The 20,795-nt window shown below is 39.9% G+C and overlaps 2 protein-coding genes across 2 annotated transcripts in view; one reads left to right on the forward strand and one right to left on the reverse strand.

Moving 5' to 3' along the window:
* Positions 1 to 543: 543 nt before the first annotated feature.
* Positions 544 to 20,795, forward strand: part of elk1 (ETS transcription factor ELK1) — a 36,434-nt gene continuing 16,182 nt past the window's right edge. The window contains exons 1-3 of the mRNA XM_080444448.1: positions 544 to 938; positions 17,368 to 17,576; positions 20,534 to 20,716. Coding sequence (XP_080300574.1) covers positions 914 to 938; positions 17,368 to 17,576; positions 20,534 to 20,716 — 417 coding nt within the window. The 5' untranslated portion in view covers positions 544 to 913. The remainder of the gene's footprint in view (positions 939 to 17,367; positions 17,577 to 20,533; positions 20,717 to 20,795) is intronic.
* LOC308097107 (uncharacterized protein) lies at positions 7,253 to 11,047 on the reverse strand. The gene is made up of 9 exons (XM_080444701.1): positions 10,999 to 11,047; positions 9,771 to 9,826; positions 9,360 to 9,413; positions 9,189 to 9,230; positions 9,036 to 9,089; positions 8,804 to 8,833; positions 8,537 to 8,572; positions 8,288 to 8,392; positions 7,253 to 7,747 (listed from the first exon to the last, which is right to left on the reverse strand). Coding segments are annotated over exons 2-9 (420 nt in total). The 5' UTR covers positions 9,772 to 9,826; positions 10,999 to 11,047; the 3' UTR covers positions 7,253 to 7,649.

A 20,795-nucleotide genomic window follows, 5' to 3' on the forward strand; every position in this document is an offset into this window, starting at 1 on the left:
ATTGTAATGAAACACACTGTGGTTTAGTGTTAGCGGCTAACGTTAGCCTCGCTGGGGGGGTTCTTACATTTTTTTTTGTTACAAACCTTTATTGAACAGAACAGCGTAACATCAGACACTACTACGTCATTACGTACAAGTATACGGTATTATATATTATTTTAACCTTTATCAAAACCCAATTATAAAACGTACATCATTTTTTATTATATTATAATATATATGTAATATTATATAATTATTGTAATATATAATTATTATAATATAATATAAGTAATATAATACATAATTATTAATTATGAACCGTTATTAAACAACTATACATATTTTATTATAATATAACATATTATATATTTTATAATATATAATTATTATAATATAATATTTTAATATTAATAATATATATTTACTATTAATTATGAAGCGTTATTAGCAACTATACACATCTAAAACATATCTATTTAAACAGCTATAAACCGTTATTACAAAAAAGGGTAAAAAAAAAAAAAAAAAGCACTTATATTGCAACATAAAAATAACTCTAATACGTCTCTACGGTCCGTTTATTAGAATCAGCTTTAAAACATGTCAACGGGCAGCGGAAAGGGTCGTAATTACAATGTAATAATAGCACGTTTAGTACAATAATGCATGTTTTAACGTGCTGTAGGTGAGAGTGAGCAGCATGGAGCTCACCACAGCTCTATGCACGGTTACATAACACACACACACACACACACACACACACACACACACACACACACACACACACACACACACACACACACACACACACACACACAGCATCAGGTCGCAGCCCTGACGACTCAAAGCGAGGCTGATCAGGGGGGGATCGCCACTATAAACTATGGACTATTAGGAGGAGGAATAGGCGACGTCCATTCGTCTCAAGATGGATCCAAATCCCCTCGTAAACGGTAAGAGAAAACACACACACACACACACACACACACACACACACACACACACACACACACACACACACACACACACACACACTCACACTCTTTGAGGATCCAACATGTCTTGTTGTGTGTATACCCGCCCCCCCCCCCCCAGTCTCACGTGTGTGTGTGTTTTACATCCCTCTGAATTCGTGTCCTCTCTCAGGCAAACACATTGTTTTGATGTGATAAACATGTGATTATAACTCCCTGTTGAGTTTATTGTTTGTTGTGTGTGTGTGTGTGTGTGTGTGTGTGTGTGTGTGTGTGTGTGTGTGTGTGTGTGTGTGTGTGTGTGTGTGTGTGTGTGTGTGTGTGTGTGTGCGATGTTGTGTTTTAAGATCAGAGGCAGAGCAGCTTTAGAAATGACAACAGAGGGTCTCTCTCAACAGGTGTCTGTCTCTCCACTACTGTCTGCTGCTTGATTCGGGCTGGGCAATATCAATTCAAATCAATATCACGGTTATTTAAATTTTGGCCACTATTACGATTAAATGGACGATTATCGAAATGATTTTTGAAAATAGCAGATATACAAGCTCACATTGTGTGACGCGTCTTGAGCGAAGTATAATAACAGCGTTAAGTGGTTATAAGAAGAAGTCATGTCAATTAATTGACATATGGGGATTGGGGGGGGGGGCGGAATCACAGAAAAACCTTGCTTCTCGATCATTCGGTTATATATCGGTTATTGGTTCTAAATATCGGTTTTGATATCTTTTCGGTTAACTGCCCAGCCCAATGCTGAATCCATTCAGGTTCAGTGCGAGGTCTTATTGATCGTTTATTTGTGTGACACTTATACAGGGAGATTTACGTGTTACCATTAGCATAATGATCCTCACTCCATAGATGGAAGATCGGAGACATTACAATCAACCAATAGTAAGGACTCAGAGGAGTACTGTACAAGGATCAGGTCCTAGATTAGAAACGTTATAATCGAGCCGTAGTAAATGGAGCACAATCATCAGATCCCAGATCATTGGTTCCAGGGACCTCCATGGGTCTTTGGTGAGGTACCAGGTGGTCCCCAGCTAAATGAGTTACAATTAGTTACTAAATTAGCGTCACAATCATTTTAACCATATGTTATACTTTGGCTATTCAAAAATAGCAGATATTCAAGCGTGCCGCGCTATGAGCTTGAATATCTGCTATTTTTGAAAAATCGTGAAAATGTGTGCAATTCTTTGAATATATATATATTTTTAAAGCGAACATGTTTCACTCAAATCTTTGCTTCTGTAAGGTCACAGTCACTAAATATGAGATGGGGGTCCGCAGCCAAATATGTATCATTTTAGGGGTCCTTCACAAGAAAAAGTTTGTGAACCACTGTCCTAGATTAGTGACACTGATTTAGAAGCACAATAGTAAGGAGTACAATCACCAGAGACATTACAATTACAATCAACCAATAGCAAAGGAATACAAGGATGGGATCCTAGAACAGTGACATTAGAGCAGAGCCACAATAGTAAGGAGTTCATTCATGAGATCCTAGATCAGGGACGTTGCAATCAAACAAAGGAATACACAGATCAGATCCTAGACCTCCTAGATCAATGACAATAGATAAGAATCACAATAGTAAGGAATACAAGAGGTCAGGCCCTATAGGTCAGCGGACACATGATATTCCTGTGATCCTTCAAAGATCATGAAAGGAGGAGAGTGACGGCAGATACGTTTCAAATGTTTTGCGTAACTGTGGAGGCACTGGGAGCAGTGGTGGAAAGTAACTAAGTACATTTACTTAAGTACAATGTTGAGGTATTTGTACTTTACTTGAGTATTTCCAATTTCCAATACTTTTACTTCTACTCCACTACATCTCAGAGGCAAATATTGTACTTTTACTCCACTACAATTATTTGAGAACTTTAGTTGCTAGTTACTTTTCAGATATACATTATGATATTATGAAACATACATTAACCACTTTAGCCCTGTTTTATACATGGGCTATTTGAAAATAGCCGATCTACAAGCTTCGCGACGCGTTGTGAGCTTGTAGATCTGCTATTTTCAAACATTTTAGTACTTTTACTTTTGGTAATTTAAGTACATTTTGATGCCAATACTTTTGTACTTTTACTCAAGTAAATTTTGAATTCTGGACTTTCACTTGTAACAGAGTTTTTATTTTGCAGTATTGGTACTTTTACTTAAGAATTTGAGTACTTTTTCCACCACTGACTGGAAGAGAGAAGTGTGATTTGAACATCAGACCCTTCATGCCAGGTTACTATACAAATCACACAGAATGTGAATCTGTGTGATTTTGAAATCCAAATCAAGAATGGTTTAGTCACCTTCCTAGGTAATAGTACTAAAAAGTACTTAAGAGAATTAAGACCTGACGCATCTGTGTCATTTTTTTATTTGAGCTAAAAAGCATTATTTTACACTTTAGCTATTCAAAAATAGCAGATCTACAAGCTCATAGCGTGGCACTGAGTGCCGCGCTACGAGCTTGTAGATCTCCTATTTTAGAAAAATTGTGAAAATGTGTGCAAATCTTTTAATATATAACTGCTAAAAGAAAGTTCGGAAACTTAACTTCAGTCAACTATGTCTCCCCTTTAATAATACCAATTGGTATTGTGTTTTATATCATTTTTATCGTTGATTAGTCACCTTTACAAGGAGGCACAGCTTGTAAGGATCGGGCATTCGTGGAATGAGCAACACAGCTAAACGTGCGGGTAGCGCCTCCAAAAGATTTGCCAAAATCACCCAATATGCTTCTGTTGGTAATCGCTCTTGTTTTGAGCAACCTGCCAGTAGTCACAGGTGTGTGACTGCCTCACAGGTGAGTGACTGGCACCTGAACATGGGTTCTGCACCTTTTGTTGAGTTGGAGTGTGTATGCTCCAAGCAGCAACACTGCCCCCATGGAAAGATGCCACTTTTGTCCCTACAGGATAAGGCCCGTGCAATAGGGCAAGTGAAGCTGGTGTTCCGTTACGCAGATTACGCATTATTTGTTGTCAGCCCTGGTACCATTTGCAGGCAGGTGTGTGCCAGTCACAGGTGTGACTGGCACCTGAGCATGGGCCCTGCAACTTTGAGATCTGTCTTCGGTTCCGTTGTGCAAATCTGGCCTGTAAATCTATGGTTCCTCAGTGAAGCAAGGGGTCTTGGGTTGTTGTCTTCCTTGTTGACTTCACCAGTCTCACAGAACTTGGTCCTAAGTTTGCAAATGGTACCAGGGCTGACACCAAATAATGCTGTCACTCTGGATAACGGAACACCAGCTTCACTTGCCCTATTGCACAGGCCTCATCCTGAAGGGACAAACGTGGCATCTTTCCATGGGGGCAGTGTTGCTGCTTGGAGCATACACACTCCAACTCAACAAAGGTGCAGAACCCATGCTCAGGTGCCAGTCACTCACCTGTGAGGCATTCACACACCTGTGACTGCCAGCACACACCTCTCAGCAGGTGTGTGCTGGCAGGTTGCTCAAAACAAGAGCGATTACCAACAGAAGCATATTGGTTGATTTTGGCACACACTCAAACTTTTTTTGAGCAGTATTTTTAAAGCGAACATTTTTAACTCAAATCTTTGCTTCTAGGGGTCCCTGGAACAAAATATTTTGAGATGGGGGTCCGCGGCCAAATACATATAATTTTGGGGGTCCCTGACATGAAAAAGATTGAGCACCACTGATATAGAAACATACGTTTTTCAGAAAACTGTCGGGATTTAGGAGACATGTAGAATCGGCTTCAGGTCTTGGGTTAACACTGGGATAGAAAATGATGGTCTTGTCTTAACCCATTCAACCCGGGAACACATCTGTGTCATTTTAGATATCCTTTGCATGTGAAAAAATAGCAGATATACAAGTACATATAGTAATATTGTAGATCTGCTATTTTTGAAAGATCTTGAAAATTTGTGCAAATCTTTGACTATATATATATGTTTTAAAGTGAACATTTGTAACTCAAATCTTTTGCTTCTGGAGGTCCCTGGAACAAAACATTTTGAGATGGGGGTCCGCGGCCAAATAATCTAAAAATGTTTTTCTAAATCCTAACAGTGTGTTGCTATATCAGTGGTGCTCCAACTTGTCCATGTTAAGGACCCCCCAAAATCATATGTATTTTCGCCGCGGACGGCTGGACGCCCATCTCAAAATATGTTGTTCCAGGGGTAGAAGCAACAGATCGGAGTTAAAATGTTCACTTTAAAACACACATTTGTATGTGTTTATTTCAGTGTCAAAAATTTGTCAAGAGCAGAGGCATAAAATATCTTTCTGTCTTTAGCAGCAGTGGTGGAAAAAGTACTCAAATGTTTTACTTAAGTAAAAGTATCAATACTGCACTGTAGAAGTACTCTGTTACAAGTGAAAGTCCGGAATTCTAAATTTACTTGAGTAAAAGTACAGAAGTATTGGCATGAAAATGTACTTAAAGTACCAAAAGTAAAAGTACAAAAATGTTTGAAAATAGCCGATCTACAAGCTCATAACGCGTCGCAAAGGGACGCGTTGTGAGCTTGTAGATCTGCTATTTTCAAATAGCCTAGGTATAAAATAGGGCTAAAGTGGTTAATGTATGTTTCGTAATATCATAATTTATATCTGCAAAGTGACTAGTAAGTAAAGTTTTCAAATAAATGTAGTGGAGTAAAAGTACAATATTTGTCTCTGAGATGTAGTGGAGTAGAAGTAAAAGTAATGGAAATTGGAAATACTCAAGTAAAGTAAAGATACCTCAAAATTGTACTTAAGTACAGTAATTAAGTAAATATACTTAGTTACTTTACACCACTGTTTAGCTGCAGTATATCATCAAATGTGCAAAAGTAGCAGAAGGCACACATCTGAAAGAAGAGTCACACTTGTCTGTTTCACTTCGTCTACGACGTGCACACGTGCACACGTGAGAGTAACATTTTGAGCAGTGTCATTTTAAGATTTATTTGGGCTATTCAAAAATAGCAGATCTACAAGCTCATAGCGCGGCACTCGGTGCCGCGCTATGAGCTTGTAGATCTGCTATTTTCGAAAAATCTTGAAATTTTTAGCAAATCTTTGAATATATATATTTTTTAAAGCGAATATTTTTAGCTAAAATCTGTGCTTCTGGGGGGGTCCCTGTAACAACATATTTTGAGATGGGGGTCCGCGGCTAAACACATCATTTTGGGCGTCCTTCACATGAAAAGGGTTTGAGAACCACTGATATTACAGCAACATAGTTTAAAAAAACAAAAAACGTTTAGAAGACATTTGTAGAATCCTCCAGAAGCAAAGATTTGAGTGACAAATGTTCACTTTAAAATATATCTATTCAAAGACACATTATCGAGATTAAAAACAAAATAGCAGTTCTACAAGCTCATCCCACATGGAAAGAACCTATATGCGTCATATATGTTTGTAATATAGGACCGCATATATGTTCGCATACATAAAATTGGCACCTTTCCTATATGTATATGTACATATATGTGATATATGTACATATATGTGCATATACATATATGTACATATATGTGCATATATGTGCATATACATATAGGAAAGGTGCCAATTTTATGTATGTAACATATAGGTACATATGACCTGTATGTAACATATAGGTACATATTTTTTAGTTAGTTAGTTTACTAACTTATATGTACATACATATATGACCTGTATGTACCTATATCTACATATATGCAATGAAACATAATTATATGATACCTATATCACCTATAAAATAGGTGATAAGTTTGTACACATTAATCAAATCCAATAGAAACCCCAATGTAGAACTTTAACACTTTATTTAAAAAAGTTATAATATGAAAACATGAAACATTATGGCTTTTAAAGTGTCAAACAGCTGGATAAAAAAAAAAAAGATATAAAATTAAATTAAATTAAGCTCCGGGACACTCCTTTTCCCCTGCCAGGCTTTTGGAAATGCCAAAACCCTGAAGAATGACAACTCAAGTCGCTTTGGGAAGTACATGGACATCCAGTTTGACCACCAGGTTAAATTAAATTACTCCAGTTTGTAATTATACCTGTACAATTTCAACATGACTTCTGTTATGGCTGGGCCACCTACAGTATATGAATAGAGCATCATTCCCCGACAGGTGGGAGCTGTTAGAGGCTACATCCTAAGTTACCTGCTGGTTATCTGGTAGCAAAACCTCTGAACGTGATCGTTTGGATTGCTCAGGAAGGACACAGACCCAAGAGAATAGACAGAAGAAGTTACTCATCATTGATGTTTTATTAATGAATCCCTAATCTTAGTTACAATTAAATGTGAATCCCTAACCAATAACAGAAGTTATAAGACCAATATGAATTACCAATGTTTCAGCAGCAAGCAGAGCGCTCCGGACACCGAATATTGTTGAGAGTGAATACTAATGTTCATGTTGTGATTAATATACCGTAGTGCATCAGCACGTCCGCTTGGTCCATCAGTTCGTCGAACGATGGGGAGGTGCTCTGGGCCTCCTCCCATCTTGCCTTCAGGTCAGGTCGGGGCTCGCTGACCACTAGGATGTCTGTCGCCATCGAACGACCCTCTCCATGGTAGTGGACATTCGTCATGCTTGGTGTTTGTGTTGGGTGACTGTGGAGGAGTGCAGGGGATGGGGTGCACGCGGATACGTGATCGCCAGCTCCGTTCAGATGAATGGTGGGAGCCATCAGAACAGCAGGCCGTGGCACAGGTCATCGTGCCATGACGCAGCCACTTCTGCAGTGCATTCCTGTATAGCAATTCGGTCAAATTGACGAGCAGCCGCTGGGGAAAAAAGTAAAAAAAACTTGTTATAAAGATAAATAAGAAAGCTGGCAGGTGGCCTTAGGAGCACTTCACCCATTTTCAACCCCATAGTCATATAATTGATCCACACTAATGCTCGTAAAACATGCCACCATTCATGTCTACTCTGTTCAGGAGGGCAGTGGACAGCTCAGAAACCTGCCTACCAGTGACATGACAGGTCATCATTTTCAATGTCCATTAGCTTGAAATGATGTCACTGGTAGGCAGGTTTCTGAACTGTCCACAGGCAAAGACCACCTCTGAGACAGAAATGGTGCCATCTTATTGTGAGCATTACAGAGGACCACTTATATGAACTTAAGGTTGGAAATGGGTGAAGTGCTTCTTTAAGAGTGGATGCATTTTCCATCAGGCTCATTCCATGGTGAGGAAAATGCATCTGTTCTTATTTACTTGAGATAAAAGTTAAAATACTTAATTAAATTAAATATCCATCATAAAAATTGCCAAATCCACTGTAGTAAACCTAGTATTTTGAGGTGCAGATTGACTCACCAAACATGCAGTCCTGCATCAGCGTGTCCTTGAAGGCCCTCTTCTTATTCCTTGTTTTCTCTGATGGCACAGTGTGGTAGGGGCTGGAGTTATACATTGGCATTCCTAGAGAAAGACAGACAGAACAAAATAAGGCAAATAAGCACCATCAAAGTAGTTATCAATGAGCACCATATACACTAGCAAGTGTACCTAGTGCATGTCTGGTGGTAAAAAAAAAGTGATTTGAGAATGTGTTAGTTAACTCACCTTTATAGCCTTGGGGGTGATGATTGCCAGCGAAGTCTAAAAAGAGGACAATTAAAATATTAAAAAAAGCTTGTATGCAATTTATCAAGACTGTATGTTTTAATGTTTAGAGTAGCAGGAGCTATAAGTTCAAATATGTCAGTCTTTAATAAGTTACAGTATGTCATGGCACAATAGCCAAGGCACAGCAACTGTTTAGTAATGGCTAATAAAATAATCACAAATGTATAAAAAAGGCTCTTGTTGACACAGGGACAACAGACATACCATTCCATGCTTGTCCAGTGTGGTTCCCTCCTGAAATGGATTAAAATAGCCCTAATTGGTCACTGTAAAATACAAGTTCTCATATAATATCGTGCCAACATTAACAGATCCTTGCAAAATAAGTAAGGTCTCCAGTAAGGCACGACTAGAAATCCAACCACCACCTATTGAAACAGACTGGAGACACACTAAGAGTGGCTGAGAGAATCATCTAGCCTATTAGTCTACTTACCATGATTGCAGGGGTCCATTGACTCCAACTCTGCCAAGAAGCTTCCACCAAAGCCTAAAATGAGAGAACACAAAACATGAACTATGAATTCTATCTAAAGCACATTTACAATCTGTCCACCCTGAGGTAGTAGTTGCGAAGTGGTTCACTTACCATTATTAGGCTGGTTATCCTCCGAGCAGCTTCCTCCAGAGGCTAAAAGAAGGGAACACAAGACATGAATAGTGGACGCTGTAACCTTTGAACACATAACCTGAACTAAATGCTTGTAAAGCTTTCATGCAATTACATTTGGTTTTGCCATGTTAGTAATTAATGACATACCACTGCTTGCATTTGGTGTTGGTACAGAAGGGTACTGGCTGGATTCTGGCAGCACTGGAATTATACATGGCAATACTTAAAGTAGGTGTAGCAGTTAGTGTCATAACTGACAGTGTCACCACTGTACCTGGAAAATTAGGTGGCTTGAAAAAAAAAATCGCTTCACACTGCTGTTTTCTGGCTCATCTGACTTAGGCCAATTCTAAAAACACCTCCTAAAACCTAACCTAAGTTTTCTGAAAACGTTCAAATTTTTACTAAAAAAAATAATAAAACATTATGTTGCCATACATATAGCAACAACTAATGAGACACAGAGGTGGCTCCCGGATTGAATGGTATAACAACGTATAGGTTACAACAGGTCTAAATAGAAAAGAGGTGGTGCCCGTGCTGCTATAATTATTATACTTGGCCAGGCCTTGTGTATTGCAGTGAATCCTCTCCAGTCCTCTTGTAGCACAACCCTGAAAATTTAGAGGGAAACAAATAATTCAATAAATATATGCACAAAACAATGTATATAAATATATATATATATATATATATCAGCCAAATTATTAATTTATCAGGTCCTTCCAAAATATTTTACACACACGTATATATAATATATACACACACACACACACACACACGTATGTATATATATATAAATTATTATAAAACTTACATTAACCACTTTAGCCCTATTTTATACATAGGACATTTGAAAATAGCAGATCTACAAGCTCACCACATGTTGCATCGTGACGCGTTGTGAGCTTGTAGATCTGCTATTTTCAAACATTTTACTTTTGGTACTTTAAGTATATTTTGATGCCAATACTTTTGTACTTTAACTCGAGTAACATTTTGAACACAAGGCCTTTTACTTTTAACAGAGTATTTTTATATTATGGTATTGCTACTTTTACTTAAGTAAAATATCTGATTACTTCTTCCACCACATTAAGCCTTTTCCATGAGCTAACCTGGTTTCTATTATGCTCTAGATCCCGCCTCCTATATCCGGTAAATTTTCACATACACACATGCAACCACGGATGTAGTTTCCGTATCCGGTCTAGACCGGAAGTGCTTCCGGCAAAGTGAATTGGTACCCGTTGGGTTAACAACACCAGTAGCTAGTGAGTTAGCACCATACATTCTGCCTTGTTAGTTCACCACTATTAAATGAACGAACTGCTTCACAGTAGTGCTGGTTACAACAATGATTATACAACTGTTAAAAACGCTAATAATCTGTTATTGTATAAACACAGATAAACAAATTAAAGTACATTTTAATCACGAAACATGCTAACAAAACGACGGGCTAACGTTAGCTAGCATGCTAGCTGCTTTAATAACATGCATTGCTATTTACTAACACAAGCTACAAACCCCGGACAGCATAAAGATAACATTTAGTCAAACGATGAGAGTCGGGTGACGGTATCTGAACGGGATAATACATTCTATTCCCATAAGAACTCACTTACCAGTCAGTCAACTATTATTAGCTAGCATGCTAGCTAACAAGCTCAGGTCTGCACTGTAGTTGCCACGGTAATAATTCACAAGTTAACATTTAGTCAAACGATGACAGCCAGATGATGGTATATGAATTGCATAATACATTATATTGTAAAGGACTTACCAGTTTGTCTTAGTAGTATTTGTGAATTGTCAACAAGCCTCAATTCGCGCCAATGTTTCCTTTGAAAAACTCAAGTCCCATGAGATTTAGATGGTCTCGCGAGTTGTGACGACTACCCTCTCGCAGGGGAGGGGGTGCGAGGGGAGGGGAGATGAGGGGGGGGGGGTGTGCAATATCAGCACTACACGTTGAAACAATGTCAATTCATTGTTGGGCATTTCAACATTGAAAAACCATCATCTATACTAAATTGATTCAATGACATTTTTTTAAATGTTGAAATCGTATCTGTATTTAAACATTGAATCAACATAGCTTTTTCAACCTCAACCAAAAATAACCAATCTGACCAAAATCCAACATTGAATTAATATCTTTTGCTATCTGGGAGGTGATGATTCAGTGGCCTCCACGTGTGGATATGCAGGGTTTGATGAGGACAGTGTTGTTATATTCATGAATGGATTTCCAGGTGATGATCTTGATTTGTAAATTAATTCTATCTTGGCCATATATGGACATTGCCAAATATCGGCTTAATATTGATGACATCATATGATATAGTCAGAATATGCTTTCTTGGTCAGATATAGAGTACGGTCCGCAATGTAATGTTAGATTTGTTACGGAATGGACCGAACTGACTGACAGGATCTGCAGGTTTTCATAAACTGTGACCTGCAGTTGTAATAATAAAAAAATAATAACTGATAATCACCTACAAATTAGAATTCACTGCTGACCCACAAGTGAAATCATTTTGAGTTCATAAGTTTAATATGCTTTATCTTAATGAAGTATATAATTATATTTCTCCCAACTAGTGATCAGATAGACATGCTGAGACTCTTTGAAAGAGATGTTAGTGAGATTATCCCAAGAACTCAAACAGTGATCACTGAAAGACAGAGATGAGACTCTTTGAAAGAGATGTTAGTGAGATTATCCCAATAACTCAAACAGTGATCACTGAAAGACAGAGATGAGACTCTTTAAAATAGATATTAGTGAGATTATCCCAAGAACTCAAACAGTGATCACTGAAAGACAGAGATGAGACTCCATAATAGCGACGCCATTAAGATCATTTTGAGAACTCAAACAGTGATCACTGTGAGACTGAACAGTGTCATATCTCAGGAGTTCAAATTGAGAAGAATGAGAAAATGCACTTTGGTCTCGGCTGGTGCTCATCTTTATCTAGAGACACAAATGATACATAATGGAGGTCTCATTTAGGATTTTCGCTTGCTATGGGTTTGTGTTGAAAATTAGCTTGTTTTCCTCACTTGCCATATTCCATAATCATTGCCTTGTCACATGTATTTAGGATCAAATGTGATGACATTACCATTGCTAATTTAGTCTTGCATGATATTTTAATGTTATCACATTACATTCATTCACATGCCATACTGTCATTGGGTGATTCATGCAGCAGGCTATAATACAGAATCTGCCACTGAGCTGAAACATTTACTGTACGGAATAGAAACAGTAGAAACAGTACTCTCAGGTGGCCTACATCCTATAATGGGACACAGGGCCTACATATTAAGAAGCTATATAGGAGACTTATATGTCCTGTATTATGAACATATAGAGCCTATATATGGATAAAGAAGCTATATAGGAGACCTATATGGCTTGTATTATCAACATATATGACCTATATGAGAGTATAAACAAGCTATATAGGAGACCTATATACCCTGTATATGCACATATATGCACCTGATTTTGACCTATATGTGAGATATATGCAGCCTATATGGAGCTTATACCAGGCATATATGTGGTATATATGTGGTACATATATGCGCATATATGATCCTTATATGTAGCATATAGGTTACATATAGTTGCATATATGGAACATATAGATTCTTTCCATGTGGGATAGCGCGGCACTCGGTGCCACGCTATGAGCTTGTAGATCTGCTATTTTTTGAATAGCTAAAGAAGTTAAAAAAAAATGACACAGATGTGTTACCGGTCTTAATGGGTTAATGTTGTTTTTTTGTGTTATTATCTGCCAGTCTGTCTGCTCTGCTGTGATGTATTTAACTGTAACTGTGTCTCTGGGTGCAAACAAACTTGCACTCATTGTAAACAAGTAAGTCATCAACTTCATAAACATTTACCCTGAAGAACAGCACGCTGAGGGGTGTTGCAAGCCAAAGCAGCCGACAAACAGTCCAAAGTCTCTCAAATACCCTTAATATCATCAGACACGTGACCAAAATAGAGCTGGGGTAATATAGCAATTTAATATCCATATCGCCATATGAGAACTATACGCATATTGGCCGGGGTTTTTGTTTTGTAATATAGGTTAACTGTTGTTTTTTATTACTGCTGTTAAAGGCTCCTTGTAGGGTAAAGGCATAGTTCACCCCAAAATGATTTTTTTTCCTATCGATTAGTCACCCCATGGAGACTTGAATTCATGGATATGTTTTTAGTTTTTGTCGCATTCCTAATCCAATCATTTGATGACCGGCAACAATCAAGCAACGTACGATTGAGTATATTATAGTTTTACTGACTAAAACCAAGAACTACTACAGGCTGTGATGTCTGGCTTTTCAGGAAACCTGCCTTTGTGTGTGTGTGTGTGCGTGCGTGTGTGTGTGCGCGCGTTAGGGGTTAGCCCTACCATAACACTTAACATAACCAACCAATAACCAACCTGTTGTGACAGGGTTGACAGGATGACCGGGTTGTGGAATCTGCATGACCACGGTGACAAAGCAACGTGTTCCTGTTTGACAGTGAAGACTGTTTTTAACTGAGGAGAAGCTTGGTTCTCAAAGGACTTGGAGTTAAACACTTAAGTCATAATATACTTAGACAGACATACGATGAATACCACAAATAGACGGTCCACAAGCTCATACAACACATGGCAACAGGTTGTAGCTTGTAGATGGGCTATTTGACCTATTTATGAAAAGTTTAAAAACAGGGAAAAAAGGGCTCGCTTCTTTTGGGCCTTGTTTTCATAGACCTGGTTGCTTGTTTATCTCGCAAAACCTGCAGGTTTTCTTTCTTTTTAAAGATATTTTTGGCAACCCTGCGCAGGCTTAACAAAAGTTTGATTCTTACCCAGCTGCTGCTACATTGGGGCGGAACTACTTTTTGGTGCACCGTGTTTCCGCCCGGACCGACGCCCGCTTAAAAAAGAAATCCCGGCTGATTTGTTTTGGTCATGCAGAACTGTTGTTTGTAAAGACATGTACATGACACGAAAATTATGGAAATATTAACGTGACTGGGGTGGCTAAGCATATGGAATAAGGACGTTAGCGCGAGTGACCGCAAAGAGATAGTAAGTGGCAAATGTTTAATTACTGTTAGCCATTCTGGCTATCTCCCGCTAACGGCGTTCCCTTCCGGTGTGGTTCGCACTCTGAGCTGAAAGAAAATAAATATGAATAAATATGTCCCAATGAGCCAAATGTATAGTGAACAATTAAAAGTAGACGAAACAGAGCCTACACACGTATGATGGAAGTTGTGGCGAACTTTGTCTGAAAATGTGACACACGTTCTTGTGGTGGAACATAATTAAAAGAGGACGGTGATAACGGGGCACGCAGGAAGCGTGGAATTAAGCTAAGCTAGATACATTATTATACAGTTTATAAAAACGTTTAACATAGTGAAGTAGAACTATCAAAAACATAGTAGTTCATGTTTAACCATTATCTTATACTTTGGCTATTCAAAAATAGCAGATCTACAAGCTTATAGCGCGGCACCTAAGAGCTTGTAGATCTGCTATTTATGAAAAATCGTGAAAATGTGTGCAAATCTTTGAATAAATATATATATTTTTAAAGTGAACAAATTCAAATCTTTGCTTCTGGGGGTCCCTGGAACAAAATGTTTTCAGATGGGGGTCCGTGGCCAAATACATATCACTTTGTGGGTCCTTGACATGAAAAAGTTTGAGAACCACTGATATTATAGTGACATATGTTTTAAAAAATAGATTTAGAAGACATTTGTAGAATCCCCCCACAAGCAAAGATTAGAGTTACAAATGTTCACTTTAAAAATTTACATATTTTCAAAGATTTGCACACATTTTCACGATTTTTCTAAAATAGCAGATCTACAAGCTCATAGCGCGGCACTCGGTGCCGCACTATGAGCTTGTAGATCTGCTATTTTTTTAATAGCCCAAAGAAATCTAAAAATTACACACAGATGCCTTCCCGGTCTTAAAGCACAAATTAAAAATGTTACTGTACGTATAGTTGTACCTTTCGCTCTCTCTCTCTCTCTGTGTGTGTGTGTGTGTGTGTGTGTGTGTGTGTGTGTGTGTGTGTGTGTGTGTGTGTGTGTGTGTGTGTGTGTGTGTGTGTGTGTGTGTGTGTGTGTGTGTGTGTGTGTGTGTGTGTGTGTAATAGAAGGTGGTTGTCTCAAGGTTGTTGCAGTAGTATTAACATGAGTAGAATGTTATATTGATACATCACGTCTACAGATACATATGAGTAGTTTTTGTTCTGGTTCCTCTCATTGCCATGGTTACCATTGATGAACATCTTAACGGTGGTTTCCAAGGTGTTTTGATGAGGGTGATGATGACGACAAGCCAGCCAATAGTGATGAGGCTAATTAAAACGCCTGAATGAGCTTTGACACACGTACACACACGCACGCACGCACGTACGCACGCACGCACGCACGCACACACACGCGCGCGCACACACACACACACACACACACACACACACACACACACACACACACACACACACACACTCTTTGATTTAGATCTACACAAGAAGTGCATACATAACAGATCCAAACACTGATGAAGGTTACATTATGGTCTAACCAGATAAAACTGAACTGGATGGATGAGCTTATTAGCAGCACACAGAGGAAAAAAATCACACCCAGTGTGAAGAGAGTGGTGCCTTTCACAAGTTCATTTCATTAAGCTATTATTAGCCTAAGACTGCTTTAAAATAACTTTATATTGGCAGAAACATCTTTTAAATATTTTAACTCACATAAGTTACTTTTAAGTACTTAAAGTACATTTACTCAAATTGTAGATCGGCCTTGTGTGTGTGTGTGTGTGTGTGTGTGTGTGTGTGTGTGTGTGTGTGTGTGTGTGTGTGTGTGTGTGTGTGTGTGTGTGTGTGTGTGTGTGTGTGTGTGTGTGTGTGTGTGTGTGTGTGTGTGTGTGTGTGTGTGTGCGTGCGCAAGTACTTTTACTCAATTTAGTAACTTTCAAGTGCTTTGACTTAAATTAGTTACTTTTTACAGACTCTGCTGACTCTGCTGACTGTTTTTACTCATGTAAACATCTTTTAAGTATTTTTACTCATTTTAAGTATTTTTACTCATTTTAAGTATTTTTACTCAGTTTAGGAACTTTAAGTACCTTTACTCATATTTAAGTATTGTTACTCATTTTAAGTATTTTTAACGGACGGACGGACGGACGGACAAAGTCAGTCCTTGGAGTGGCTAGCACCACTCAAAAAGATAATATATTGATGACTTAAAGATATATGAGAATATACAGAAAGTGACAGATGAGAACATACATTATAAGGAGTATTATGAACCATCGTCCTCTCCAGATAGACAACAAGCTGCCCGTGGGGATTTTGTGACAACCACCACCAAATTGCAATATAAACAAACTAGAAGTTATGAATCATTGATTTACTTTATCACTATTCATTTCCTAATCCAGAGGCAAATCTTAACTGTAATAGGGCACAGAACGTTTGAAAAGCACTATCCAAGATTTAACCCATTAAGACCTGGAACGCATCTGTGTCACTTTAGATTTCTTTGGCTATTAAAAAATAGCAGATATACAAGCTCATAGCACTATGAGCTTGTATATCTGCTATTTAAAAAAAATCCCTGGCACAAAATGTTTTTGAGGGGGGGGGGGAGTTACAGCCAAAGTCTCTCTTGATTGATTGATTGAAATGTTTATTAGGCAAAAGAATGTAAAACAACACAGTTACATTTATAATACTTTTGTCTAAAACGTCCGACTAAAAAAGTCCTTGCGGACTTGTTTCCGTTGGGGTCCTTGAATTAATTTCATAGACATATATAGTAGCAACCAAACAGTTCAAATATCAACATAAAAATACAGAGAAAAAATAAAAATATACACAAAAGGGGAGGGGGGTCGTCTGTCTACGGGAAACTGGTACTACCTCCTCTTATGGCCTCCAGAAAGATGAGTTTTTAGGGCTGTTTTAAATGAGCCCAGCGAACTGCATTTGTTAGACTTAACTTCTCTCTCTCTCTCTCTCTCTCTCTCTCTCTCTCTCTCTCTCTCTCTCTCTCTCTCTCTCTCTTCCCCCCCCCCCTCCCCTCCAGCCATGGACCCGTCCATCACCCTGTGGCAGTTCCTGCTCCACCTGCTGGAGGACCCGAGGCAGAAGCACCTGATCAGCTGGACGGGGGAGGAGGGGGAGTTCAAGCTGCTGGACGCCGAGGAGGTGGCCCGGCTGTGGGGCCTCCGCAAGAACAAACACAACATGAACTACGACAAGCTCAGCAGAGCCCTGAGATACTACTATGATAAGGTATACCAATATTACTGTACGTACTGAGTACTGCTAATACTGTGTTATAAATACAACATGAACTACGACAAGCTCAGCAGAGCTCTGAGATACTACTATGATAAGGTACACCAATATATACTGTACGTACTGAGTACTACTAATACTGTGTTATAAATACAACATGAACTACGACAAGCTCAGCAGAGCCCTGAGATACTACTATGATAAGGTATACCAATATTACTGTACGTACTGAGTACTAGAGATGCGCGGATAGGGTTTATCGTCACCCAAACCTGCATATACATGTTCATTATCCACCCGCCATCCAACCGCATTAATTATACCATCCTATTTCTAGATCCGCACCAACCGCGTCAAATTATTCTTATTTTCCTGACGTTAGTTTTCTTCTAAACAATGCTACTCACCACTTTCTGTCGCGATGTAGTGACTGTATACAATCCATATCTATGGTTACAACAAGCGCACATCTTCATTCAGCTACTTTCGCTTTCAACCACTTAGTTGCTTGTGTCTGCTTGTGTGTCTTTTTTATAAGCGACTTTTGGGCTAATTTGGCGCTTGTTTTCATAGACTGGCTGCTTATTTCTCTCGCAAAATCTGGCAACACTGGCTGCATGCGGTTCAAAGACCCCTTGCTAAAGCAACGTGCAGTAGGCGGATAATTTGTGCCTGATGTAAAATGACGTAATATTAAAATACTACAAACACACGCACGGCGAGATTTCTTGCTTTTTAAAAGCTATAATAGGCCTATAGATTGATATCATTCATTTAAATTCTCGCCGCATTATTTCACCCGCGGTTTATCCAATATTAATTAATTATTATATTTGATTGACCCAAATACACCCAAACTGCGGTTAACTGCGGCAACCGCGGCTAAAACCGCGATCCGCGCATCTCTACTGAGGACTACTAATACTGTGTTATAAACGCCACGTATGGAAGTATACAGGAGATCTTCCACCTACTGGGCTTCTTTCGCTCTGCATTAGCCCATTGATACCTGGAACGCTTCTGTGTCACTTTAGATGCCTTTGGCTATTCAAAAATAGCAGATATACAAGCTCATAGCGCGGCACCGAGTGCCGCGCTACGAGCTTGTAGATCTGCTATTTTTGAAAAATCGTGAAAAAATATATTTTTTTTTTTTTCAAAAAACTGTTAGGATTTAGATTTTTTTAAAGAATCGCCTCAGGTTTTAATGGGTTAGAAGAGTTGGGAACGGTGGGCGTTGTCACACGCTAATACAGCCCCAATGCCCCGTTTCAGCATCGGCCTCAGTGGCTTGCCTCGTTAATCACTAGACTCCCAACCCACACCTCCTGGGATTCTGGGATCGACTCCCGCTTAATGACGCTACTTTTTCAAACAACCGCCGACTACTTTTTTTTCTCACCGATAAAGTATAGTTTTGGACCACGACGGAGGGGACGAAGTCTCGAGCGAACTTGAGCCGCAAGAGGCACCACCTTCGAACGTTGCGAAGTTGGCTTGTTGTGCCTACTCAGCCCCGTCTGAGTTATGTACCGATAGGCACAGAATCGTGAATCATGTTGTGGGGAAGAGCGTTTGCCCCCAACTGCCACTCAAAGTGACTACTGGCCAATCACAGCGCGTCTTTGCGCTGAGATACTACTATGATAAGGTATACCAATGTGTATATATATGTCACAGGGAAATTGGCATTCCAGGGAAATTGAAAAAGGAGCGCTCGTTTTTAGGCGCGGGGCTTTTCGAGACAGGGTGGAGGAGGAGGGGGAGGAGGAGGAGGAGGAGGAGGGGCTTTGATGCGAGGCGGCGAGAGGAGGAGGAGGAGAAGGCGCGAGGCGGGGCTTTGATGCAAGGCGGACCTGGCTTTTGTTGTTCCCCCCCACATAGCAACCAGGAAGCTACGCTAGGGGAACGCTGAACACGCGTTCACACGCACACGTGATAATAGTTATTGTCCATGACCAACCCGATCTCCAGAGGAAACGTTCTCTTTGAACGTTGTTGAACGTTTTTGAAATTCCGTGAATAGACACGGAAAAACCCGAAATTCCGTGCATAGCCGCCTCGCATCTCCCCCATTGTGACTAAACCATGACGGAGGCGCGCAGTCACAGGCGAACTGTCACCCCGTGAAGGACCACCGAGGGAGCTAAGGTGACCGAGTTGCCGTCCTGAACGGTGTGACGTTCGCCTGTGCCTACTCAGCGCCGTTTGAGTTATGTACCGATAGGCACAGAATCGTAAATTTTGTTGTGGGGACTGCTCTGCTTCCGGGTTTTTCCGGGTTGCGACTGGTTACGCCCACCGTGGGACTCGCCGTACATATGCACGCAATTTCGGGGTTTCTAGGCGACTATCCACGGAATGAAGTGCACTGGATCCGTGCAATGTTACGGAGATCTCTGGAGATCAGGCTGCCATGACGGAGGCGCGCCGACTTAGCAGAGCTTGAGGCCGAGGAGGCGTGGCCGAGCGCCTCCAGGCGCGAGTGCCCGCGCCGACCGGCCGATGGTTTGCTAGTCGAATCAGCGCCATCCGAGTTGTAAACCGATAGGGTGAGAATAGATCTTTTCATGGGTTATTATCCACGTGTGCGTGTGTGTCGTGGATAAACTAAAAAAACAAATGTTAAAAGCCAGAACACAATAAAATTATTTTAACAGTCATGCTTTCAATAAACCAAATTGAAAGCATGAGCGTGCGTCTGCACGCGCGTGCGTGCACATGCATGCACGTTCATGTCTATGCACGTAGTGTGGCTTGCATTGCCCTCTAGTGTTGGTTCTACAGAATTGCCTGGGGGGGGGGCGGTGAAAACGAGCACTCCTTTTTCAATTTCCCTGGAATGCCAATTTCCCTGTAACATATATATATAAGAAATCTTTGGGCACCGGTCGAGTTTTATTTTATATAATAACAGTAATAATAATAATCTAGTCTCTTGTGTTTTTCAGAACATCATAAAGAAAGTGAGCGGACAGAAATTTGTCTATAAGTTCGTCAGTCACCCTGACCCCTCCCTCTCTGATGGGGGGCGCAACGGGGAGGAGGGACCGAGGCGAGAGACTGAACCCAACGGCCAATCAACACCCCTGGGAGGCGTGGCCAGCACCTGTCCGTCAAAGACATTACCACAGGTGTGCTATTTTGCTTTTAATTGTATTCTTCTATTTTTAACTCTATAACTGTCAAAGACGTTTATAAACGTCCAGAAAA

The sequence above is a fragment of the Gymnoscopelus braueri genome (genome assembly GCF_963280865.1).
Source record: "Gymnoscopelus braueri genome assembly, chromosome: 12".
In the NCBI taxonomy this organism is placed as follows: Eukaryota; Metazoa; Chordata; class Actinopteri; order Myctophiformes; family Myctophidae; genus Gymnoscopelus; species Gymnoscopelus braueri.

Excerpts from the sequence above, each read along its gene's own strand:
- LOC308097107 (XM_080444701.1), bottom strand. Across the intron at positions 9,090-9,188 it reads GGATAACCAGCCTAATAATG|GCTTTGGTGGAAGCTTCTTG; the intron begins GTAAGTGAACCA and ends CTCTCATTTTAG. Across the intron at positions 8,573-8,803 it reads CACTGGACAAGCATGGAATG|ACTTCGCTGGCAATCATCAC; the intron begins GTATGTCTGTTG and ends TCCTCTTTTTAG.